At 37.6% G+C, this 26879-nt stretch overlaps 1 protein-coding gene across 2 annotated transcripts; it reads left to right on the top strand.

Annotated features, from left to right (window-relative positions):
* On the top strand, positions 1–25747 carry LOC107847598 (nicalin-1). 2 transcript variants are annotated; one of them, XM_016691960.2, is made up of 14 exons: positions 1–426; positions 4681–4844; positions 6044–6147; positions 7473–7539; positions 8860–8952; positions 9035–9199; positions 9285–9425; positions 9522–9599; positions 22403–22515; positions 22603–22663; positions 23952–24119; positions 24321–24344; positions 24998–25087; positions 25330–25747. In XM_016691960.2, exons 1-14 carry the CDS (start codon positions 153–155, stop codon positions 25390–25392), a joined length of 1605 nt encoding a protein of 534 aa, XP_016547446.2. In that variant the 5' UTR covers positions 1–152; the 3' UTR covers positions 25393–25747. The 2 variants fall into 2 exon arrangements, with proteins under 2 accessions (XP_016547446.2, XP_016547445.2); XM_016691959.2 differs by having other exon boundaries at positions 2–426; positions 24321–24422.
* The last annotated feature ends 1132 nt before the right edge of the window (positions 25748–26879 follow it).

The raw sequence follows: 26879 nt of genomic DNA, 5'->3' as shown, positions 1-26879 counted from the left end.
ATTCATTACTTGTCACCCCCACTACTACTACTATTCATTACCTGTCTCCCCCACTACTACTAGCTTCCATACACTTGCATTAAAATACACGGTTCTTATATAGCATTTTCAGATCAATTTCGCTTTGCGCAAAAACCCTAAGCCATTCATCAATGGCGAATTGTCAACGACGGCTGGCACCATTGGATCCGATATACTATCCGTTACTCACATTACTCTTCATCCTATTCACATGTGTTGACCTATACGACGCCGTTACGGTCGTCGACGTTTACCGTCTCGTTCAGTTTGATATCTCCAGCGTCCCTTTTGGATCTCGTCTTGCTACTCTTAATCACCACGCCGCCTCTTCTCTCTTCGGTTCGGATCTCTCTCGTAGTGTGATCATTCTTCCTGTTCGTGAATTGGACCTTGACCTTATTAAAGGTTTGGCTGCTTTTATAATTTATATATATCTTGCTTGTAATCTGAATATCTTCATTTTCAGTAGAGTGAAGTATGAAAAATACAGTATGGTGATTTTTTGAGTTACATCCCTGAAGTATTAATAAGGTCTGCAAGTTTTCTACATGAACTGTCAGTTATTTATCAGAACACACCTCAACTAATTATAAACACACCTAAAGTATACTGTTTTTTTGAGTTTCATATCTGGACTATCAATAAGGTATGCAAGCTATTTATCAAAACACACCTAAAGTATACTCATTTTATGAATTACATAGCTGGAGTATCAATAAAGTGTGAGAGTTTCCTACCTGAACAATCAGCTATTTATATCAAAACACACCTAAAGTATACTCATTTTTTGGGTTTCATACCTGGACTATCCAATAAGGTAGGCGAGTTTCCTGCCTGAACTGTCAGCTATTTATCTAATAATAAACGACTATCAATAAGGTATGCGAGTTTCCTACCTGAACTATCAACAATTTATTAGAGCACACCTCAACTAATAATAAACACACTTAAAAGTATAATCCTTTTTTGAGTTTCGTACCTGGACTATCAATAAGGTTTGCCCGCTATCAACTGGTTATCAAAACACAGCTCAACTAATTATAAACACACCTAAAGTATACTAGTTTTTTGAGTTTCATACCAATAAGTTGTGCGAGTTTTCTATCTGAACTATTAGCTATTTATCAAAACACACCTCAACTAATAATAAACACACCTAAAGTATACCATTTTTTGAGTTTCATACCTGGAATATCAATAAGGTATGTGAGTTTCCTACCTGAACTATCAGCTATTTATCAAAAAAAACTCCTCAATTAATAATAAACACACATAAATTATACTGTTTTTTCGAGTTTCGTACCTGGAATATCAATAAGGTATGTGAGTTTCTTACCTGAACTATCAACGATTTATCAAAACTCACCTAAATTATACTGTTTTTTTGAGTTTACCTGAACTATCAATAAGGTATGCGAGTTTCCTACCTGTACTCTTTACTTATTATCAAAAACACCTAAAGTATACTGTTTTTTTGAATTTCATACTTGGACTATCAACAAGGCATGCAAGTTTCCTACCTGAACTATCACCTATTTATCTGAACACACCTTAACTAATAATGAACATACCTAAAGTATATTGGTTTGTTGAGTTTAGTACCTGGACTATCAGTAAGGTATGTGAGTTTCCTCTCTTCGGTTCGGATCTCTCTCGTAGTATGATCATTCTTCCTGTTCGTGAATTGGACCTCCACCTTATTAGAGGTTTGCTACTTTTATAATTTATATATATATTGCTTGTAATCTGAATATTTGCATTTTTAGTAGAGTGATGTATGAAAAACATAGTATGTCGATTTTTTGAGTTGCATACCAATACGGTGTGCGAGTTTCCTACCTGAACTATCAGCTATTTATCTAATAATAAACACACCTATAGTATACTTTTTTTTGAGTTTCGTACCTGAATTATCAATAAGGTATGCAAGTTTCCTACTTGAACTATCAACTATTTATCAAAACACACCTATCAATAAGGTGTGCAAGTTTCCTACCTAAACTACCAGCTATTTATCAAAATACACCTAAAGTATACTGGTTTTTTGAGTTTCGTACCTTGACTATCAATAAGGTATGCGAGTTTCCTATCTGAACTATCAACTATTTATCAAAACACACCTAAAGTATATTCATTCTTTGAGTTTCATCCCTGGACTACTAATAAGGTATGCGAATTTCCCACCTGGACTATTAATAAGGTATGTGAGTTTTCTACCTGAACTATCAACTATTTATCAAAACACACCTCAACTAATAATAAACACACCTAAAGTATACACATTTTTTGAGTTTCATACCTGGACTATCAAGAAGGTATGTGAGTTTCCTATCTGAACTATCAACCATTTATCAAAACACACCTCATTTTGTAATAAACACACCTAAAGTACACTGTTTTATTGAGTTTCATACCTGGACTATGTATAAGGTATGTGAGTTTCCTACCTGAACTATCAACTATTTATCAAAAACATACCTCAGCTAATTATAAACACACCTAAAGTATACTTTTTTTTTTAGTTTCCTACCTAGACTATCAATAAGGTATGCAAGTTTCCTACCTGAACTATTAACTATTTATCAAAACATACCTTAACTAATAATAAACACACCTAAAGTATACTGGTTTTTACCTGGAGTATCGATAAGGTGTGCGAGTTTTCTACCTGAATTATTAGCTATTTAGCATAACACACCTTAACTAAATAAACAAACCTAAAGTATACACATTTTTTGAGTTTCGTAACTGGACTATCAATAAGGTATGCGAGTTTCCTACCTGAACTATCAACTATTTATCAAAACACATCTCAACTAATAATAAACACACCTAAAGTAACAACAACAACAACATACCCAGTATATTCCCACGAAGTGGGGTCTGGGAAGGGTAAGTGTGCGCAATCCATACCACTACCTCAGAAATGAGATAGAGAAGTTATTTTCGATAGACTTCCGGCTCAAAATAAACACACCTAAAGTATACTGTTTTTTTGAGTTTCGTACCATAACTATTAGGCGTGCGAGTTACCCTCCTAAATTATCACCAGCTATTTATCAAAACACACCTCAACTATCAAACACACTTGAGGAGTCATTTGGTAGTTGGTTTGGGGGTGAGTTATGCAGGTATTGAATCCTGCATAAGTAATACCATGGTTATGAGGTATGTTATTCACGTATAAAGTTAATACAATGCATGGTTTGCAATTTAGAAACCCGTATAACTCGTACATGTATAAGTTATGATGAAATCTATGTATTATTTTATGTAGGATAGAAAACGGAAGAACTTATACTTAAATAAAACAATACATAACTTCTCTGATAACTAATCTCAGTATTACTATTACTTGCATAACTCTACTATTACTTGCATAACTCTACTGAACTACTGAATGACGACCCCTAAGTGATAGCAAGTGCCTGTGGAATTAGTCGAGAGCACACCAGGATTAAAGAGAAGTATGATAAACTTTGACGATGAATATTGTGTTGAATGCGTTTACTAGCCATAATTTAGCTAAGAGGCTCATTCGTAATGTCGATTTTTATAGCAATTGCTATGTATTTCTTATTGATGAAGTAGGAAGTTTCATTTAGTGGCATCAAGAAGATGCAAAAGGTACAAAAGACAATGTATTAGCTCAATACATCAGAAGAAGTTATGTTAAGAGTGGGGGGCTAGAACTGTCCAGACAATGATCAGTGTTATTAGGTTGCTCCAACTAATTATATTAACTAGACATCTAGTTATTAGGCAATGATTTGGAGATGAGATTCTGTCGACACTTCTATAGTTCCTTTCTGCTAAACTCTACCTGTGAGGATCATAGTCCGGACTCCAGATTTCAACTCTCTTAAATTGAGCAGTTTGCCCGTCGTTAAACTTATGCTCATCTTATGACAACGTTAGAAAAAATTCTCATTTTTGTCCTTTGATTTCCAATAGAGCTCTGAAATGAGGTTAATCTACAACCATAGTAAAAAATGGGTGTAAATTTGGACTTTTCTTGAGTCCATCTATTTCCCTCTGGAGCGCGAGCTTAGTGACTAGTTCGAGTCCAAGACAATTTGCTAGCGACAAGATATGGAGAAAACTGAACAATTTGAGTAGTACAGGGGCAAATCTGGATCAGAAAAAACAAGGCAAAACCTAGATGCATTAACAATTATGTGGACCATGCTTAGTTCATTTTATGCAACTATTTGCCTTTAGACACTAAATCAACTTTGGACTTTCAGAAGGTTTTACTTTAGGAAATGACAATGAGAAGTATCAGTAGGTTAACAATGCTGATAAATATCCAGTGAAGAAAAGACAAACTGATTTGAGAGCTCCAGCGGTTTATGTACCCACAGGAACAGTTAGTCTAAGATTCTGGTGTATTGTCAAAAGTTGAATTACTCTGTAAACAAGTATTTTCAGCAGTGGGGTTGTCCTTTCGCTGTTTGGGACATTGACTTCTAGTGTCACAACAACATGATGAATACTTGACTACTGCCTTACTAATTAAATTGATTCCCTTCTATTGCAGTTTAATATTTCTTTTTCTGTTCTCCATCTCGGCACCTAAAAGTGTGATTTGGTTTTTCCACAATTCTAGTTTACTCTTGTCTAATGGACTTGTTCTTCCAATTTTGCATTTTATTGCAGAATATATTGGACAGGGGAAGCTGTTAGGGGGCTTACTGTTTTTACTGCCACCTCATTTTAGTCCTGAGAAAGTAGATGCTGCAGTTGGTATTGATGAAGATTTTGACCTTCTGAGGAATAAAGTGTCTGAGCTGGAACGGTTGCTTATACATGCTAACATCCCTGTGAGGCAAACCTATCCTTAATTGTTTTTTTACTTTTTTTCTATTTTAATTTTTTTTTCACCTGGTTATGTGTTCAGTGATATAATGCATGAATTAATAATACACTGTCATCATGTTCCTATAGCTGTTTTTGGCAGTTGACTGGGCTTTTGTCTAAGATCCTGTTTGGTTTGGTTTGATTTAGTCTACCTGACTAACAGATTTAATCAGTCTTTAATTAAATAATTTCTTAATCATTAGTGGTTTCCCTTTTGTTTTTTTGTTGGGGATCAATTTTAAGTACTAGTAACCAACCATCTGATGATTAAATATGAATGATAAATCATTTTAAGTGATGAATTTGAACATTTAGAAGTAGTTTCAGTATTCAACCCTAGTAAAATTGGTCAGTGGAAAAGTGATATCACTGAACATTGGATTATATACAACCCCGTGAACATTACAACCGATCAATAGAATCTTATACGCATTTAGAGGCTTTCTATTTATTCCTGAACGCACAAGAAAAGATAGCCTTTTCATTTATCAAGACTAGATAAACCAATGGTATTTGTAAGAAGATTAGCAGAACAGCCTAGTAAATATTGTATGTATAGAACAGGTGGCTCAGTATGATAAAAACAGAATTGTCAGAGGCATTGACTGTGATTTGCTGTGGACAAAGAGGAAGTCTTTTCTTTCACATATGGTCCATTTGCGTTTGACTTTCTTTCCTAGTAAGGATCAGATAGATATAGTATTCTGTTAAACAATGTCCATATTTATAATCCATCCTTCCAACTGTTCATAGAACAAGATAAAGTTGAGCAATTTTAGTTGTGACATCCTCTGCCTTATATGAACTAACCTAGTTACAAATTCTTCTTTAAAATGTTTGAAGCTGTTCGTTAAAAGTGAGTTTTGGTGCTTCTTTATTGTAATAAATTGAAAAAGTACTGTAAAGCCTATTTTTATATTAGACCAAAGATTTGACTTTACAGAAAAGATAAGTGCAGTGCATGTGACCTTTGATTCCATTTGCATGTGATTTTATATGATTGAATTCACTGCATTTTGTTCCAAGTCCTCTCTTAAACATAGAAAATGTTACGTTTAGTACTGATAGGGTTTTTAATTTTTCATTGCTTATCTGCTGCTTCACCAGACTTCTCTTGCTTGGATAGCATTTGAGTATTTAACTGTATGATATTCTCTTCCAGTATCCTGTGTATTTTGCTTTTGAGAACGATGATATCAATGCTGTACTAGCTGAAGTCAAGAGAAATGATGCTAGTGGGCAACCTGCAACTGCTACGACAGGGGGGTAAGTTTATGTCTCATTGTTATTTTTGAGAAGTTGCCTCTTCCGCTTTACAACAAGTTACTAAAAGTCTAAAACTGATGTCCTACAGCCCTGAACATAGTCTGGATAGTTTGTTCTGTTGATAGCGTGCTTGTTAAGTTTCTTAACTATCTGCGGTCTCCGTAGTAAATTTATATGCTTCTGTTCATCTTTATTATAACAACATACCCAGTGAAATCTCGTAACAGGATCTAGGGTGGTCCGATGTATGCAGATATTATCCCTACCTCTGTGGGATAGAGAGGCTATTTTCGGTAGATCCTTGGGTTAACAGAATTGTGATCAAGGCCAAGTAACGACAGCAAAATAGCAAGATAAACAAAGTACTAATCAAAAAATTGCCAGATAAAACAAAGTAGATGAACCAATAGGTAGTAGTAAAATGGAAGAATAAGATACTGCGCGAATACAAGTAATACTACTAAATAAAGAAGATGAGAAGAGGAGATTAGCCACCTGCCTCTCCCACATAAAAGTACGTTCACACTCCTCTACTTATTACCATTCTACCCTAATCCTCGACCTTCTTACCTTCATATCTAGGGTCGTATCTTCGGTAAGCTGAAGATGTGGCAAATGCTGTGTAATCACCTCCCTCTAGCTCTTTTTAGGCCTACCTCTATCTCTTCTACAATATGTTTATAGCCAACTTCTCACATCTCCTTAACGATGCATCCATACACATCCTCTTTACATACCCGAGCCATCTCAACTTCGTTTTCCTCATCTTGAGGAGACTCCCATCTTGTCCTGTATTACTTCGTAGTTCATCCTAATCCCATCTTTTCTAGTGTGGCCACACATCTATCTTAACATCCTCGTCTTGCTATCTTCATCTTCTGAACGTGTACTTTCTTGATTGGCCAGCAGTCTGCACTGCTCCATACAGTAATGTAGGTCTAACAACCACTCCATAAAGTTTACCTTTAATCTTTTGGAGACACATTCTTATCACACAGTACCCTGGATGAGAGCCTCCTTTAAGCTTTGGTGACACATTCTTATTCTTTAGCTAATTCTACCTATTTTGTTGCTGTCAAAATAAGATTTGATTTTAGTGTGCTGTAGAAATTGAAGTTATTGCAACTGTTGAATGATTTGATGATTACTATAATTGAAGTTTATCAAAAAGCTTTTGTATCCCAAGAAGGAAAATGCATCAGAGAAATGGAGCAGAATAAGTATCAGATGTTTGGCATATTGTTTCTGTCATTCTGGTTTAATTTGAATTGTCAAACTGGTTTCATTTCCTCACGCCATTGATTCTACTGATCACATGTCTACAGATACAAGCTTCTTGTTGCTGCCTCAGATCCTAAGAAAATTGCATCTCCTACCATTACAAATATTCAGGTTCTAGTTCGCCTTCTGATTCAAATAGGAGAAATTTGATTTGCTATGAATTTTTAAATTGACCCCACTTGGTGGGAACATACTGGGTATGTTGTTGTTGTTGATGATGAATTTTTAAGTTGATGTTTTTTCATGACATTGACCTTTGTTAATAGCCTAAAAAGTTCTACATTATTCATTGCTAAAATTAATATCCCCTTCCACTATCGATTGTTATCACTCTGAGATGTTATAGTAACTACTGTTTTGTGTTAAACATAATTAGCTATTGCTGAGAATCTACTACACCAGAGAGGAGAGGATTGACAAGGGATTGTTTTGCTTAGAGTGGATGCAGGTGTCAACGAATTTGACTCATAGCATGTGGTTCACTTGACCGTAGGGATATTGTTAGTGATGGCATACTCACTATATGTGGCTTATGACTCTATAAAAAGTGAAAATAAAGCTTTGCCTTAATTCCAATGATTCTGATATGGCTGGACGTTTTGACTACTGTCTCTGGCTCTCCAAGCATTATGAATACAATTTATGATGGTATGCTTGTGACAACTGCCTCATCACTCCAGAAAGGAAGCATGAGCTATCCCTCAATTATATGCATTCTGATCCAGTGGATATCCTATATACTTTTGGTTGCTAAAGTACTACGAAAACACATGTAGAAGTCCAAATTAATCCTATAGTAACTAGACTATATATGGTCACTAATCTATATAATCGTTCATATTGGTGCAACTCAGGCAAGGAGGTGGACATGTTCTGCTTGTTTCATTTTGCCGTGTAGAGAAGATATTGTCCTTTCTTTGGTTGCCAAAGTTAACCGCATTAATTTAGATGGTTGGAAATGTTTGTGGTACTTCATTTGCACACAGAAGCTGCTATGAATATTGTAAATCCTTGTATAGTTACGTATATCATTTGACATTTTGGTAATGAAAATCCCTGTATAGTTACATATATCATTTGACGTTTTGGTACTGAAACTGTTTACCTGATAAACAAAATCATTTGACGTTTTGGATTTCTCTAAGACTTAGATTATCATTAAATTTTTCTGTTTTATAATTTAACTGAAAAATTATTTAATATTCCATAGATTCAATTCCTTCTTGTGTTTAACCAAAAATTCATTCTATAGTAACTTCCTAGTTACCATAGATTATTTCTTGAATTGTTGGAGATACTATAACAATCTAAAATATGCTCTGGTTTCTAGCTAGGTTAAGCAGTAAAATTAAGTAGTTAACTGCTCTTTGGAGGTTAATTCATCTTCCGTTTATTATCAGGGATGTTTACATTTTTTTGGGGTGAATTCAGGGATGGTTACCAGGATTGAAGCTTGAGGGAGACTCAACTCAACTCCCTACTATTGCCATAGTGGCTTCATACGACACGTTTGGGGCTGCACCGGTAAATGTTAACTTGCGTTAAGTTGTGAGCTGCCACTAGCCATTCTGATATTAATCACTTATTCTATGGTAAAAATCTACAGGCATTGTCAGTTGGAAGTGATAGCAATGGAAGTGGTGTTGTGGCACTTCTTGAGATAGCTAGACTGTTCTCCATTCTGTATTCAAATCCTAAAACTAGAGGTAGATATAATTTGCTTTTTGGATTGACATCTGGTGGGCCATATAACTATAACGGAACTCAGAAGGTGCACTACTCCCCCAAGCATTTTCTACGCATAAGTTTCTGTTTATCTTGCTCTGTCTTTTCAATCTTTAGTTTTCTCTCTTCAGTGGCTTCGAAGCTTTGACCAACGTCTACGTGAGAGTATCGACTATGCCATTTGCTTGAATAGTCTTGGGTCCTTGGGCAACGAGTTAAATCTTCATATTTCAAAACCTCCTGAAAACAAATACATACAACAAATATTTCAGGTATGGGATGGTTGCATCAACTGAAAGAACCTCAGAGCATTTCAATTTTGTTACTTCTACCACGATCCTTTCTAGTCTAAAAGTCTATATTTGTAGGGTTTGTCTAGTGTTGCAGAAGAATCAGGGCTTCAAGTTGGTCTTAAGCACAAGAAGATTAACATCTCCAGTCCTCGAGTAAGCACACGTCTCTGCTTATCTGTTGTTCAGAAATTGTAAATTGAAATTGTAATGTAAAAAGTGGAGTTCAGATATTAAAACGAATAGTTTCTCCGTTTGTGGAGGCAATCTGACTGGCGGGGAAATAACTGAAATGTAAATATCCTCCGTCGGCTGGGTAGCTGCTTGAAAGTAAAAGCCTCCGTCGGCTGAAATGTAAATAGCCTCCTTCGGCTGAGCAATTGTTGTGAAAATAAAAAGCATGCAACGAACTGAGGGTCCAACGTCAGATTCCGACGAGATTACGACCTCTTCAACTCTAATTCAACTTTAATTGGAAAAGAAAATAATAGCAAACAAAGAACTTGATCTTTTTTTTTTTCTTGTTTTTACTTGTTCCTCATCGCCCTCTCCTAATCTTTTTTCTTGATCTCTCTTCAGCTCAACAAAGAGCTTTTTATAGAGAGCAAAAAATGGGAGCCAATCATGTGGGACAAGGAATGATGGTAATTGCCGGGAATCTACGGAGTGAATTTTGGCTTTTTAAAAAGAGAAATTATTCAAAATTTAAAAGGGATAATGGGATGAGTTGTAATAGCACTATTTAGTACAATTTGAAATTCAAAAAGAAAGAGTTGAGCTGTTGCAATTGTTGTTGGAATCCAACGTGTTGAAGTTGTTTTCGGGTCGGATTCGGGTTCGAGTAGGGGAGTCGGTTAGTCGGGTTTGATCGATGTTGAAGGTTGGAAGCTACAGCTTCGTTTGGCGTTACTGGTTGGAATCGCCTATGGTTGCTGTTGATAACGCTGGTGTTGCGGGTCGGGTCGGCGTTGCTGGAGCTGGGTCAGGGTCAGACTCGGGTTTGGACGATGGTATCGATATGGTTTGTTTTTGGGCTGAAATGATTGTTAGAGCTATTGTCAGTTGGTCGTACGTATTTGATGTTGGGAACTACTTGTACCACTGTTAATTGTTGGGTGTTGTTGCTGACTAAGGGAGAAGATAAATAAAATGGGCCAGGTCGGCAATTGGGCTGACGTTGGAGTGGGCTTGGGCAGTTATTAATTGTTGTTGGGCTGGTGAATATTGGTTATTAAATTGGATTGCTACTGTTTTAAGTTTGGCTGGTGCGTTTGGGCCACTGATTTGGGAAGTTTGGGTTAATGTTGGAGTGGTGTTAAATTGGCATGGGTTGCTAGGTATTGGGTTTTAATTGGTGTTATTTATGATAACCCCAATTAGATTAGGGATTAAAAATTTGGGCTATTTATTAAATTAGCCTAAACATTAGAATTTAACCAATTGATATTAAATTCAAGCCTCAATAAAAATTAATTGACCAATTACATTATAATCATGGCCAAATCACTTTCAATTAAGGTTAAATTTAATAAATTGATCAATTTTAATCAAAATTTGAGACAAATTAATTACTACTTTAATCCCGAGCTTCTTGATTTAATAAGATCAAACAAATATTTTCCAAATAAATCTCTTTCCAGAATAAATTACATTTAAATCAATATTTTAATCATTTAAATTTATTTCAAGAAAAATCTTGATTAAAATCTGAAATTTTATAAAAATAGATATTTAAATAACAAAATTATATAATTTCGTATAATTGAAGACGATAATATATAATCGCTACTTAAAATGACAAAATTACGTACAAAAAATATTTTGAAAAGTTTTTATTCAGATGAAATAAATATTTCAATTTTATTAAAAACCAAAGAAACTCAAGATTAAATTTAGTCGTGGAGGGCAAAAATTAGGTGAACATATATGGTCATAACATCGCCTAAAAAATAACGTTAGAAAGAATGCGAATGCGAATGCGATTACCGAAAGATATTTTTATTAGAGTAGGATTTTTTTTCCTAAATGTTCGAGAGTGGGACTGAATTGTTGTGAGAAGGTGCAATAAACTAACAGCACCGACTCTGAAACTAAGGAATCCAACGAAAGTTTGGAGAAGTGCAATACACTCCTCGCGTGTTCAGTGTGTGAATTGTGTACGGTTTTAGCATTTGGATCAATTAGTCATTTCAGGATCGACATTCCCCGGGTCCTTTGCACAGATGGAAATCAACCAAAACCTCGCCAACATCTACATGCTGACTGACATTCCCCGGTCCTAAGACATTGGTGGGAAAATATCCGAGTAGCACATGGAGAGGAGGTATTCGCACACTTGGGATCTTTGACCAATTTGATGGAGATAAGGGCAGATGAGCTACTTATTCGATTTCTAGTCGAGTTCTAGGACCCGACTACATTTACCTTTAGGATCACGCCTACTGTGGATGAGGTCAGCCAAATGGCTAACTTGCCAATGGCGGTGCGGGTACCTTTAGCCCCACAAAACACTTCAGGGAGTGATTTTTTGCGCTCGATCAGGCTGAGAGTAGGTGCAGGCTTGAGGATGGCGGAGACAGGCTGGATAAGCCTGGGTTATCTCTTTGAGAGGTTCAGCAGGAAGGAGAGTTATGAACGTTTTTGGGAGTTCTTCTTTACTAGGATCGACTGGGAAAGACATAGGGTCATTGTCTTTATGGTGGCTTTCCTCGGCGTTATGGTGTTCCCAATAAGAAAGAACCGAATCAGCATCTACCTACTCCCCACGGTTATATTTATGTGCAGGGGATCGGTCAGAACCATTATTGTGCCGATGATCTTAACAGAGATATTTCGGTCCCTGTTTACATGCTCCAGGGGATCTAACTTTTTCAGAGGTTGCAATGCTTCAAGTTTGGGCATTAGAACATTTTTATCGTAAGGACGGTGTCAGAGAGGCAGGTTCTAACCAGATTCGCAGCCACAAACTTAGGGTGGCTCTATGGGAGATGCCGAATAATGAGGAGCAGTGGCGTGTCTTCCTAACCCTTCTCACCGGTAACCTCATCCAGTGGAGGCTACCATGGGTTAGCGGCCGAGTAATGCTAAGGAGGCATACACTTATTTCCTTGAGTTGATTGGGTTGGAAGGAATCCAACCATACGCGCCACTAAGAGTTCTACGACAATTTGGCATGATTCAGAACGTGCCTTTATGGTCAAACATGGCGTTATCGGAAGTAAATTATGAAGGAAAAATCCCCATGGAGAGGCTTGGTAACCTAATCAGTGGGTGGGGACAGATCATCAGCTTAGGCCAGCGTGGTGATCCCTACTTCACCCCCGAGTACTACACATGGCCGGACCAAGTTATTAGACACTTCAGGGACTTGCAGACATTCATAGAGCCAATCAGATCCGGGATCAGTTGCTGCACCTTAGGCCCGTGACCGCCGCCATGTACGAGCAGGTGATTTCGGGATCAGTGGATCACCTTATTCACGCAGTAGACGACGAAATAGAAGAAGACTGCGGAGGAAGATCCGATGGAAGAGAAGAAGGGAGAACTGACAGAGGAGATGGAGGAGGACCCCGAAGAAGAAGAATACGGCCCATAGAGTTCGGTGGCGAGGAAGACGAGACCAGGGGCAGCAATCAGACGGGTCCCCAGAGTATCACCTAGGGCCCTACTATGACCTCGATGATGATGATGATCCCCCAGCTAGCCTTAGCACCCACCTGCTATCTCTGATTCTCGGGGGGCCTTGCACGACCTATTTGTACTTTTTTCTTTCATTTATGTTTTCCCTAAAAGGTCTTACATGACCTCTGCTGATGTTGCTATATGCCTACCGTGATGTAATCTTTAGATCGAGACTTTTTCTCTTTGTAACTCGTGGTTTCACACTTTGCCCTATTATCAATCAAAACACTGTTGTCTTGAATTCTAAACGACTTGAACTTTGGATCAATTAATCATAATTGTGCCATAGGCCCACCTCCGGCAAAAAGAGGCTCTATATTAAGACGTGTTTTGGATGTCGCCTACTTGCCGTATATATGTGTTACTTGTTACATTTTCGTTATCTCCCGAATTAACATAGTTTCCTTTTGCTTTTTTGTTTTCCTTTGTTTATCAATTCCCTGAAATGAAGGTGGCAGAAATGCGGATGTTGCGCTGGATGTGTGGACTGACCCGAAGGGATAGAGCTCGGAATGAGACTATCCGGGAGAAGGTTGGTGTGACTTCAGTGGAGTGTAAGATGCGGGAAGCACGATTGAGATGGTTCGGACACGTGAAGAGGAGGGGCATGGATGCCCCGGTCCGTAGGTGTGAGAGGCTAGCGTTGGATGGTTTTAGACGGGGTAGGGGTAGGCCGAAGAAGTACTGGGGTGAGGTGATTAGGCGGGACATGGAACAGTTACAGCTTACCGAGGACATGACCCTAGATAGGAAGGTCTGGAAGACGCGAATTACGGCAGAGGATTAGGGCCGGTTCGGGTCGCTAATGTAGGGAGGTAATTGGTGGGGGTGTATTCCTGGTATGATTCCGTATTCAATGTTCTGTTCCGTGTTCCGTGTTCCATGTTTGTTACGAATCTGTGTGCTTTCCTCTGCTTTATATTCCTGCATTCCTGCCTTACTCTGTTTTATATTCCTTATGGCTGCAGTATCTATGTTATGTCATCTGCTTCTGTGCTGTACTATGTGTTTGTTTGATATCTCGTAACTTGAGCCGGGGGTCTTTCGGAAACAGCCTTTCTACTTCATCAGAGGTAGAGGTATGGACTGCGTACATCTTACCCCCCCCAGACCCCACTAAGTGGGAATACACTGGGTTTGTTGTTGTTGTTGTTGTTGTATCAATTCCCTGAAAAAAGAAAGTTGATTTTTGTCGATTGGCAAACTAGCGGAATCCCAATATAACCTTCGATCTAAGAGCAAAATGACCAACAAAGACCAATCCAATAAAGTTGTGATGATCTTTATGGATGACACCGAAAGTTCTCACGGCCGTCAGATATTCAAAATGATGATCAAATGGCCAACATGGCGCAGGAAATCGAGGTACTAAAAGAAGAACTTCATCAAATGCAGGATCTAACCAAGCTTACAATAGCTAGCTTTCCGCTCAGTTGCAGGCTCCAAGTGTCGAATTACCTCCCGGCGCTCCCGCTAACCAAGCAAATATACCGTATGCTCAAGCCCCACCAGCTTTTCAGCCTACTGCCGGGACTGTATTTATTCATTTCCTGTTCAGAACTTCACTGTTCCGGTCCATCCAGAAATACAGCACATACCTGAGGCACACGTCATTTATGAGATTCCTGTGCCACAGACATATGTTGCCGAAGCTCCCACGTTCGCAACATCTGCAGCTGTTAAGGCTCCATATAAGGTTGATCGATATACGGGATTAGGAAGGGATAGCAGATCAAATGAAGAAGGATCGATAGCGGCTCAGCTCGAATGCCCAAAGAGGGCATTTAGAAATATGCAAGTCAGCAGAGGGACTAAAAGCCTAGACTACGACAACTTATGTATTCATCCAGACACCGACATGCCAGTGGGGTACAAACCACCAAACTTTGATGTATTTGATGGAAAGGGTAACCCATGCACATCTGAGGGCTTACTGCGATAAGTTGGTCGGTGTGAGAAGGAACGAGAAATTGAGAATGAAACTGTTCATTCGGAGTTTGTCGGGAGAAGCTTTGACTTGGTACACCCGACAAGACCCTTGTAAGTGGCGGGAAATGGCTGAGGACTTCATGAGTCGCTTCAGATTTAACATTGAGATTGCCCCAGACAGGTTCTCATTGGCTAACATACAAAAGAAACCATCAGAATCATTTCAAGAGTACGCATGGCGTTGGAAGATCAAGGCTGCTAGTATCCAGCCTCCACTGGACGAAAGTGAGCTCTCCAAGTATTTTATCCGAGCTCAAGAGGGTGCCTATTTTGGCAAGATGATGTCAATGATGGGCCAAAAGTTTGCAGAGTTGGTCAAGATGGGGGATTTCATAGAAGAAGGCATCAAATCAGGGAAGATCCAATCTATGGCTGCGCTGCAAGCTGCAAGTAAGGCCATGCAGACTGGTTCCATATATGGTAATAAGAAAAAGAGGGAAGATGTCTCAACTGCCACACCATATTACCAACCTGGAAATTCTTCTTACCGTTACCCTAACACCCCCCAAATTGTTGCACATGTCCCAGTGTACAATACTCGACCGCATTACAATTCATCTCGAGCTCCAGCATATCAAAATCCACCAAGACCATACGCCCCTGTCCAAGCTCCATCCCACCAAAACAGACCAGTCTATGCGTCCAGACCCCGACCAAACTTTGAAGCTAGAAATACCCGCACCTACACACCAATGGCAGAACCTTTGGCCTGAAGGAAAGGCCCCTGATCCGACCTCTCGAAACTTCGACGCCAACAAGCAGTGCGCCTATCACTCAGGATTCCAGGGGCATGACATAGAAGACTGCTATAGCCTGAAGAATCAGATTGAATCCCTGATAAGGAAAGGTATAATCAAATGCACCGCCACAGCTCCAAATGTGAACAATAACCCCTTGCCAAATCATGAGAATCGGGAAGTCAACATGATTACTCTAGAGGAGGAATATGATTTGGAAGAAACTATTGTGCCCACATGGAACGCAGAAGAAATTCATATTTTTATATCTATTTCTACTAATTTTTAAAAAATAAAAGGAGATTTATTTATTTATTTTTATTATAATATAAAATATTTTAATCAAATATGATTAAACATTTTAACAAATGAAATAAAATAAAAATATTTTTCAGTAATCGCATTCGCATTCTTTCTAACGTTATTTTTTAGGCGATGTTATGACCATATATGTTGACACCTAATTTTTGGCCTCCACGACTAAATTTAAACTTGAGTTTCTTTGGTTTTTAATAAAATCGAAATATTTATTTCTTTTGAATAAAAACTTTTCAAAATATTTTTTTGTACGTAATTGTGTCATTTCAAGTAGCGATTATATATTATCGTATTCAATTATACGAAATTATATAATTTTGTTATTTAAATATCTATTTTTATAAAATTTCGAATTTTAATCAAGGTTATTCTTGAAATAAATTTAAATGATTAAAATCTTGATTTAAATGTAATTTATTCTGGAAAGAGATTTATTTGAAAAATATTTGTTTGATCTTATTAAAGCATGAAGCTCGGGATTAGAGTAGTAATTAATTTGTTTCGAATTTTGATTAAACTTGATCAATTTATTAAATTTAACCTTAATTGAAAGTGATTTGACCATGATTATAATGTAATTGGTCAATTAATTTTTAATGAGGCTTGAATTTAATATCAATTGGTTAAATTCTAATGTTTAGGCTAATTTAATAAATAGCCTAAATTTTTAATCTCTAATTTAATTGGGGTTATCATACAAAACACCAACTAAAATCCAATACTTAGCAGCCCATGCCAATTTAACGCCACTCCAACATTGACCGAAACTTCCTAAATCAGTGGCCCAAACGCGCCAGCCAAACTTAAATCAGTAGCAATCCAATTTAATAACCAACATTTACCAACCTAACAACAATTAATAACTGCCCAAGCCCACTCCAACGTCAGCCCAATTGCCGACTCGACCCATCTTATTTATCTTCTCCCTTAGTCAGCAACAAAACCCAACAATTAACAGTGGTACAAGTAGTTCCCAACAGCAACTACGTACGACCAACTAACAATAGCTCTAACAGTCATTTCAGCCCGAAAACAAACCATATCAATATCATCGTCCAAACCCGGGTCCGACCTAGCTCCAGCAACGGCGACCCGCGCCGACCCGACTCGCAACACCAGCGTTATCAACAGCAACCATAGGCGATTCCAACCAGTAACGCCAAACGAAGCTGCAGCTTCCAACCTTCAACATCGATCAAACCCGACTTGCCGACCCCCTTCTCGAACCTGAATCCGACCCGAAAACAACTTCAACACGTTGGATTCCAACAACAATTGCAACAGCTCAGCTCTTTCTTTTTGAATTTCAAATTGCACTAAACAGTGCTATTACTACTCATCCCTTTAAAATTTTGAATAATTTCCCTTTTAGAAAGCCAAAATTCACTCCGTAGATTCTGGGCAATTACCATCTTTCCTTGTCCCACCTGATTGGCTCTCCATTTTTTGCTCTATATAAAAAGCTCTTTGTTGAGCTGAAGAAGATCAAGAAAAAAGATGAGGAGAAAGGGCAATGAGGAACAAGAAAAAAAAAGAGATCAAGTTCTTTGTTTGCTATTATTTTCTTTTCCAATTAAATTCGAGTTGAAGAGGTCGGAATCTGACGTTGGAGCCATAGTTCGCTGCACAGCATTCGGTAATACTTTTTCCTTATTTACTCATTTTAGATTCTGCTCGTTTGGTTTGAAATTGGCTGTTTTTTTGTTCGACGTGTTTTTGGTACAAAATGGGAAGCAGTTTCTGGTCATTTGGTTAGCTTAAGTAACTTCTATCCAGTCTAATTACATTATGCTTAGTTTTAGTGATTCATTGATTGCTTGAATTTGTCAGCAACATAGATTTTTTTTACAGTTTGTTATTTCTAATGAAATATAGCTGAGTTATTTCACCTTCCATGGCTTTTGTGCTGAAATTTGTAACCGATTTGGTGTTTATATTATTAAGTTAATTAGTAATGATGCACTCCCGAGTATTTTTAGCACCTTTCTCATCTTCTGTCTTCCATGGAGTTCTGCATTTATCATCTTGTGCCTATATTCCTCAACAAAAAATGGAATTTCCGAATTAAAGAACTGGATATTGAAACAGCTTATACTTCACTTATTCATCGTTTCACTTATTCATCGTCTATGTTAATGTTATACATGGTACAAATGTTCAGCCTGGGAGTAAGGGGGTTTTCTCTTTTGACTCAAGAGTTTTGCCCTGTAAGAAGTGTGAAAAATGGTGAGCCAAAACCATGTTGTTAAGGATTTTTTTTTTAAAAAAAATTTTGGCAGTGCATTAGATAGTACCCAGATGTTGGAAACTTGGGTTTAATATGAAAGTAGTAAAATTTTGGCAGCGAACTATTCTTGTGATTGCATTGTTGGTTGAATATTTAAATCCTTTCACTTTTACTTCCTCTGTACAGATTATATGAATACTTGTTGTGGGTTTGGCTTCTATCTTATTTCTATTAACTAGTGTCAAGCTTGGGTTTTGTTTTTCTCGGATGAGTATGCATGATAACGGGATATTGAAAGTGAACTTTAGTCTAACGATGACTTGATCTTCGATACTCTTAAGACTAGCTTGAGTTCAACTCGATTGATAAAATGAGAGTTTGCAATCTCTTTCGCATTTCCCTCGTCATAGTTAGTCACTCCATTGATACATTGTGTTTCGGGTAAGGTTGAGCGTCAAATCTTTATTTGGTTGAGAGTGGGTTCAGAAAAAGGGAAGAAAGGATTAGAATTAGTTAAGCTTACAAGAGTTTGGTGGCTGAATCAAGAAGGTTTTGTTGAAAAAGTCAAGAATTGGTGGAGTGAATTTGAATTTTATGGCAAGCCAGACTACATCTTAGCATGTAAACTCAAAGTTCTCAAAGGGAAATTGAAAGAATGGAGTAGACAAGAACAAGGGAATTTGAAATTACAAAAGAACAACCTTCTCAATCAGATGGCTATGCTAGAATCTCAGTTGAATATTAGAGCCTTGACAGTGGAGGAAATTGCCAAGAAAGCAACACTGTTTCTGGAGTATGAGGGGTGTTTGAAGAATGTGGAAGTAGGCTGGAGACAAAGATCAAAGATCAAAGATCAAGGGCGTGTTTGAAGAATGTGGAAGTAGGCTGGAGACAAAGATCAAAGATCAAAGATCAAGGGCCTTATGGCTCAAGGAAGGGGATAGAAATACGAAGTTTTTCCATCAAACTGCTAATGCCCACAAAAGATATAATCACATTGATCAATTGGAAGTGCAGGGAGAGACCATATCTGATCCTAATAGAATTAAGGAGGAAGTTATATACAGAACCTGAAGACTGGAGACCTTCTGAAAATATTAGCAATCATCCTACCATCACAGAGGATAAGAAAGAGGCACTGCAGGCAGCATTCGAGGAGCAAGAAGTTTTTCAGTGCTTAAAGATGTGTGCTATTGACAAAGCCCCTGGCCCTGATGGTTACACAATGGGGTTCTATCTAACATGCTGGGAGATAATTAAACAAGACATTATGGAGGTTTTTCGCAATTTTCATTCAACTGGGATGTTTGAAAAAAGCTACAATGCAATATGCATAGCTCTGATTCCTAATAAGATAGGAGCAAAGCAGTTCAAAGACTTCAGACCCATCAGTTTAATTGGAAACTTTTACAAGTTGATCTCCAAGGTACTGATAGGAAGGTTGAAGAAAGTTGTGAATAAGTTGGTAGACAAGCAACAAATGGATTTTATTAGAGGCAGACAGATAATGGATGCAGTGCTCATAGCCAATGAAGCAATTAATTCTAGAATGTCCCAAAGTAAACTTGGTATATTATGCAAACTTGATATCGAGAAAGCATATGACCACGTAAATTGGGAATTCATTCTAAGTATGCTGAGACAAATGGGGTTTGGTGAGAGATGGATCAAGTGGATCAAGTTTTGTATGTCAACTGTGAAGCTTTCTGTGCTTATCAATGGTTCACCTGAAGGTTTTTTCAATGCACACCGAGGGATTAGGCAAGGAGACCCCCTAGCCCCCTTCTTGTTCATCATAGCCATGGGAGGACTAAATAACATGCTGAATATAGCCAAGGTAGCAGGTAGAATCCAGGGATTTGAAGTTAGCAAGGTAGCGGGAAACAGTGTGGAAATCACACATCTGCAGTATGTTGATGATACACTAATTTTTTGTGAGGCTGAGGAGCAACTGATTATCTTAAGACTTATACTGGTTTACTTTGAAGCCATATCTGGGCTCCATATAAATTGGAACAAAAGCCACTTGTACCCAGTTAATGTGGTTCCAGAGATGGATTATCTTTCTCGGATTTTGGGAGGAGTGGTGGGAAATTTGCCATCAATATTACCCAGTTAATGTGGTTCCAGAGATGGATTATCTTTCTCGGATTTTGGGAGGAGTGGTGGGAAATTTGCCATCAATATACTTAGGCATGCCTTTGGGTGCAAAATCAAGATCCATAAACATTTGGAACCCAATTCTAGAGAAGTGTGAAAAGAAATTAGCTAATGGAGATCCCAATATTTATCTTTGGGAGGTAGAATAACTATGATAAATTATTTGGAACCCAATTCTAGAGAAGTGTGAAAAGAAATTAGCTAGATGGAGATCCCAATATCTATCTTTAGGAGGTAGATTAACTCTGATAAATTCAGTTCTAGATGCTCTTCCTACATATACGTTATCTATCTTTCATATATCTCAGTCAGTAGTCAGTAGTCAGTAATTCAGAGGTTGGACAAAATCAGAAGAAACTTCTTGTGGCAAGGCAATAAGGAATGGAAAGGCTTTCACTTAGTCAAATGGAAGAATATTATTAGAAGCAAGAAACAAGGTGCTTGGGTATCAAGAAACTCAAAAAACCAGAGCAAAGCTTTGAAGGTGAAGTGGCTATGGAGGTATCATCAGGAGGACCAAGCACTTTGGTGTAGGGTGATCTAGAGCAAGTATGAGGAACTATACAAATGGATGACTAAAGAGGTAAATACTCCATATGGTGTTAGCCTTTGGAAGTCAATCAGAATTTTCTGGCCTTTCTTCAATAATCAGTCAACTGTTAAGGTTCTAAATGGTAGAAAAACTATTTTTTGGGCTGACAAGAGCCTCAAAGATCTCTTTCCTGACATCTTTGTTTTGGCTCAACATCAACAGAACACAATTGTTGTTATGTGGTCGCAACAAGGATGGAATTTGGTCCTGAGAAGAAATCTAAATGACTGAGAAATTCATAGAATAATCGAACTTTACAAGCTACTGGAGAGTTTTCAAGGAACACAGGCTGGTGAGGATTATTTATGGTGGCATAGGCACAACAAAGGTAAATACAGGGTAAAGGAAGGATATAAACAGACAAGTCTTACTGACACAAATGTTAGTGATAATCAAGTCCTCAAATGGCCTTGGAAGAATATCTGGAGAGTCAAAGTGCCACATAAAGTGTCATGCTTTACTTGGTTGTTAGCCAATGAAGCAGTTTTGACATTAGATAGTGTGGCTAAGAGAGGTATCTCTCTATGCAACAGGTGCTCCTTATGTTGCAAGGATACAAAGACAGTGAGACACCTCTTCCTGCATTGCAATTTCACTGTCCAGCTGTGGCAGATTTTCCTAAATCTCAGAGGCATTTCCTGGAGTATGCCTAGTAAGATTGATGAGACTCTATTCAGTTGGGAGGAGGCTAGAGTTGGGGTTACAAACAAAGAAAGATGGAGGATGATCTCTGCTTTTATATGGTCGACTATATGGAGAGAGAGAAATGATAGATGTTTTGAGATTAGGGACAACAACCTACAGGAAGTCAAACTTAAATGTATTTTGTTGTTTTGCGTTTGGTGTACCAATGTTTACTCCAATGAAACTGTGTCAATCATAGATGTTTTAGGGTTCATGTAGATTTTGGTTTAGCTTTGGGGAAGATTATACTTCTTTCTCATATTTGTAAATATGGTTTTTCAGTACTACCTAAGCACTGATTTAAATACAAATGTTGCCAGTATCAAAAAAAAATACTGTTTTCCTGTGTGGTGATGGAATTTTCGTGTTCATGTCGAAATTAAAAAAAACTAAATGCCTTTTTTGTGTGAGAAAATTGACTACAGTTGGAGCAATTATTCCACCTTCCCTGGAATAAAACACGAATTGTGAAAACTTGCAGTTTGTCGTTCTATTGGAACGAATTTGCTAACTATTTTCTTAGGATGCCATGTGTAATAGTTTCTGTGCTAAAGCTTCTAAAATGCTGTAGGTAGCCTGGGAGCATGAACAGTTTTCAAGGCTGAGACTCACTGCAGCTACAATTTCTGAGCTTTCTACTGCACCTGAATTGCTTGAAAGCACCGGAAGTCTAACTGATAACAGGTGATGCTTTGTTACTGATGCCTCTTCGTCCTATAGTCAAACTTCTTTTGACAGTTAATAGCTGAAATTCCTGTTACCTGTTCTCAGACATTCTGTGAGTGAAGCCTCAGTCATTCAAAGTGTCAAGGTTGTTGCTGAAAGTGTAGCAGTAAGTATACATTTTTTCCGCCAAACAAGATGAGATAATAATAGAAGTGTGATTTCATAAATAATCAAGGAAACAAGCTTCAAGTGACATATCTTCTCTTTGAGAAAAAGATAACTGTGGAACTGGTTTAACTTGAAAAATGAAAAAGGTAGGCTTCTTTGGCCTCTCACGGAAACTTTGATGTGTGTCACTCATGTCTTTCTCTTTTTGTTAATATATTCATTGTGTTTAGTGTTTTACATGCATATACATAATCAGCATAAGCCCCATAATTTAATCGGCATAAACCAGATAATTTTGGGAACCATATCTACATCAGCTTTTTGCGACTCCATTTAATTGACAAAATCACTTTCATTTGAAGGGCTCTCATGTTTTTCACAATTAGATTTAAGCTCTGGTCAATTCCTGGAAGTAGTCTTCTAAGCTCATAAATAATTATCTACTACTCTATTTTATTGTTGTTGCGTCATTTCTTTAATCAAGGTAGATGAACAATATGAGAATTTTACATGATTTTGTTGAAGCGTCTCTGTTAACGATCTTTAGGATGAGGATAGACCTAGCAATTTCAGAATAGTACAACCTAGCAATTTCAGAATAGTACAATCATAAAACTATTAGAGTAAATTTAGGAGTCTCAAAAATTTGATTTGTTCTCTTTGTTGTCACATTTTGACCTATAATGTCCTGGATTAGTTGTATTGCAATTGTTTAGAGGAAGACTTATGCATCTTCTGTTTCGGGTTTTCTTTTAGTATTTCTTTTAAATTTTAATTCAGGTCAGTTATTTTCTTTTTCTATTTTTAGTGAAACTAATGTCTAGCACTGAGTTCAAGGTACCTTTCTCACTGTTGGTGCAACAATGGTTTGTCTACTGTACTTATCAAAAAAAGAATTTTTTTGTCCATTGTTTGTGTTCTTGGGGTGCTGTATGTAAGATGTTTGGGTGGTAGGATCTCTGTTTAGCGTGTTTTCACTCATTTAGAACAGATGATTTCACTATGCTAGATACTGTGTTGGTTGATTAACTAGTTGTACATTCTCGGTAAATCTGCAAATATTCTTCTCAAAGATGTAAATTTTTATAGATTATTTGGATGCACATTACCCTGCAGCGTTGCGTGCCTTATTATTTTTTGGTCTACTTTCTGTTATATAAACTGAAGTATGAAGCATTGCTTATTATCTCATGAAGTGAGTAATCTCATGGATGAGGAACATCCTTGTTTACACTTGTTAAACAATGTGGTTGTTTTATGCCTAACAAGTATATATATATACACAGAGACATATATACAGCCAGGAAGGAAAAGGCACAAATATATTTGCAGACAATAGTAGTTTAGCTGTCAATCCTTCCTATGTACGGTCTTGGCTGAACCTTTTGTCTACTACTTCTCGAGTGGCACCTTTTCTTTCAAAGAATGACCCACTCATCATGGCACTGCAAAAGGTACTATCATTCTTTGTTTGAAATCTTTTAAATCCTGTAAACATATAGAGACATGTGGATGCACTCAGAATTGATTTATGTTAGGATCAGTTTAGAAAAATAACTCTGGCATAGTCATGTAACAATTTGAGCTCCATGTGGTACTTGGTAGCCTTCCCTTTTCTCCCCTCATTTGACCACTTGTGGTTTCTACTCTTGCAGGAATTAGCCGATCATACGACTGAGGTGAGTATACAGCACGAGACGCTAGATGGAACTTTCACTTTTTATGATTCAATTAGTGGCAGGTTACATGTATATCAGGTGCTTATACCACTCCCTCTTCTGTCTCCCGCCTCTACTACCTTTCTAGTACTCATGTGTATCTATAGAGAGATATAGAGGTATATATCATATGGTATATGTATGTAGAAGTTCAAAATGCAAAGATGAGTCTGTGGAAGTTAGATGAAGGAATTATCTATATACATAGCTCAATATATCCACATAAGCTACCTTTATACAATGATCAGTAAACATAAAAAGAAAAAAGATGTTCTCAAAATATACTGTTTCCATCCCAATAGAATAAATCCGTTTAAACTGCATGGCTTTGAGGGTAAAATTTTCTAGTATGTTATCATTTTTAGTTTGATAGAGAAGAGTGAAAAATAACGGTTTGGATGGAAAGAAATGAAATGGCTAATGTAATTCCAATACATTGGTCCATTCGTTGAGCGGCTTGAGCCTTACTTGCCCAACTTAAACCTTTACGTTTCATCTTGTACCTCTATTAATCTAGAGTCATATTATTTGATTTGCGTTTGAACTTAACATGGCAAATCATTTTGCTCACTCATTTGCTGAAAAATCTTACACCCTACTTTCTTTTAACGTAGGTTGTGAGCGTGACATTTGACTTGCTCTTGTTGTTAGTTCTTGGATCATACTTGATTACGCTTTTCAGTTTTCTCGTTATCACCACCAGGGTATGTCTTCTAGTTTGCTTGGCTCTCTATATCTTCCTTTCAGTTTGCAGATTTCATTTTGTTGCTTATACTACTATAACAAGTAACAACTACTATTGCGCCTCAATTCCAAACAAGTTGGGTTGGCTATTATCTTCCCCTACAACTGTCTTTGGCACAATTTTGAAAGCACAATCTTACAATAAAACAAACTAAAACATGTAGAAAAAGAGACTAAATGTGACTCTGATATTGATCAACAGGGTCTTGACGATCTTTTCAGTCTATTTCGACGTCCTCCATCCAGGAAAGTGAAAGCTACTTGATTTCTCCAGGCGTAGTATTGCCACACTTCAAGTTTCCAGTAAATTATGAAGCGAGCGTCACTCTTTGTAGCCTCAAGGAATATCCCCCTCAGATGAGTTGCTCACTGTTGATCTGTTGTTCTAATGTGTCGTTATTTAGAAACTTTCGACGATCCATGGGAGAGTACTCCACATATTTCACTTTGATAGTAACGATATAGTTATAGTACAATTTTTGCCTGAGTTACAAATGTAATTCCCATGACTTAGATGTTAAACTTCGAGCTTCATAGTGTAGAACATTAATTTGCAAACAGTTAAACCATTGAAACTACGTTCTTTCTTGTGAAAAATAAGCTACTTTGATTTCTACTTATACATGCATTTTTGACAATATGCCGTATGGGTTGACGAATGCCCCGGCAACTTCTTGCAACTTGATGAATGATGTGTTATTTGATTACCTAGACGACTTTGTTGTGGTATATCTAGACGACATAGTCATTTACAGTTGTTCCCTTGATGAACATTTGGAACATTTGAAGTTAGTATTTTCTCGATTGTGGGAATACAAACTTTATGTCAAGATGGAAAAGTGCGAGTTTGCTAAACACTAAGTGAAGTTCCTTGGGCATTTGGTTAGTCAAAACCAAGTGACGATGGATCCTAAGAGGTGCAAGCGATCGTCGATTGGCAGGCGCCTAGTGGAGTTAAAGAATTAAGATCATTCTTGGGGCTGGCTAATTATTATCGCAAATTCATTGCTGGTTGCTCTAAGAAAGCTGCAGCGTTGACTGATTTGATGAAGAAAGACGTCAAGTGGGTGTTGTCTGAGAAGTGCAATGTAGAATTTCACACGTTGAAAGATGCTATTGCTTCAGAACTCATTTTGAGGCTGCCAGATTTTGAGTTACCATTTGAAGTTCACACTGATGCGTCGAATAAGGTTGTTGGAGGCGTATTTGTGCAGGAAGGCCATCCTGTGGCTTTCGAAAGTCGAAAATTGAGTGATGTTGAGCAAAGGTATTTGACACATGAAAAAGTAAAATGATGGTTTCAGTAGTGCATTATTTACAGACTTGGAGGGTATATTTGCTGGGAACTCGGTTTGTGGTGCGAACGGACAATGTTGCGAACATTTTCTTTAAGACACAGAAGAAGCTGAGTCCAAAGCAAGCCCGATGGCAGGAATTCCTGGTCAAGTATGACTTCACGTGGGAGCATAAACCAGGAAGACACAACCAGGTTGTGGATGCACTAAGTCGGAAAGAGGTATTTGCTGCAGTGTACTCTATTGCTAGACTTGAATCTGATTTTTTGGATAGAATTAGATTTTGTGCTGCAAATGACCCACTCTATGTTAAGTGAATGGGTCAAGTGAAAGATGGGATCATTCGGAGGTATTGGATCGAGGACGAGCTCCTTTACTTTAAAGGGGGAGAATCGTCGTACCTCAAGGTAGTGGCCTGCGTAAAGACATGATGAAAGAGGTGCATGACACTCCTTGG

Source organism: Capsicum annuum, chromosome 11 (genome assembly GCF_002878395.1).
Source record: "Capsicum annuum cultivar UCD-10X-F1 chromosome 11, UCD10Xv1.1, whole genome shotgun sequence".
Taxonomy (NCBI): domain Eukaryota; kingdom Viridiplantae; phylum Streptophyta; class Magnoliopsida; order Solanales; family Solanaceae; genus Capsicum; species Capsicum annuum.
The sequence above is the reverse complement of the archived record's forward strand: the minus strand, read 5'-3'. Positions and strand labels throughout refer to the sequence as shown.

Excerpts from the sequence above, each read along its gene's own strand:
- LOC107847598 (XM_016691959.2), top strand. The coding sequence starts at position 153 with ATGGCGAATTGTCAACGACGGCTGGCACCATTGGATCCGATATACTAT. Across the intron at positions 9,600-22,402 it reads TTAACATCTCCAGTCCTCGA|GTAGCCTGGGAGCATGAACA; the intron begins GTAAGCACACGT and ends AAAATGCTGTAG. Across the intron at positions 25,088-25,329 it reads TTCTCGTTATCACCACCAGG|GGTCTTGACGATCTTTTCAG; the intron begins GTATGTCTTCTA and ends ATTGATCAACAG.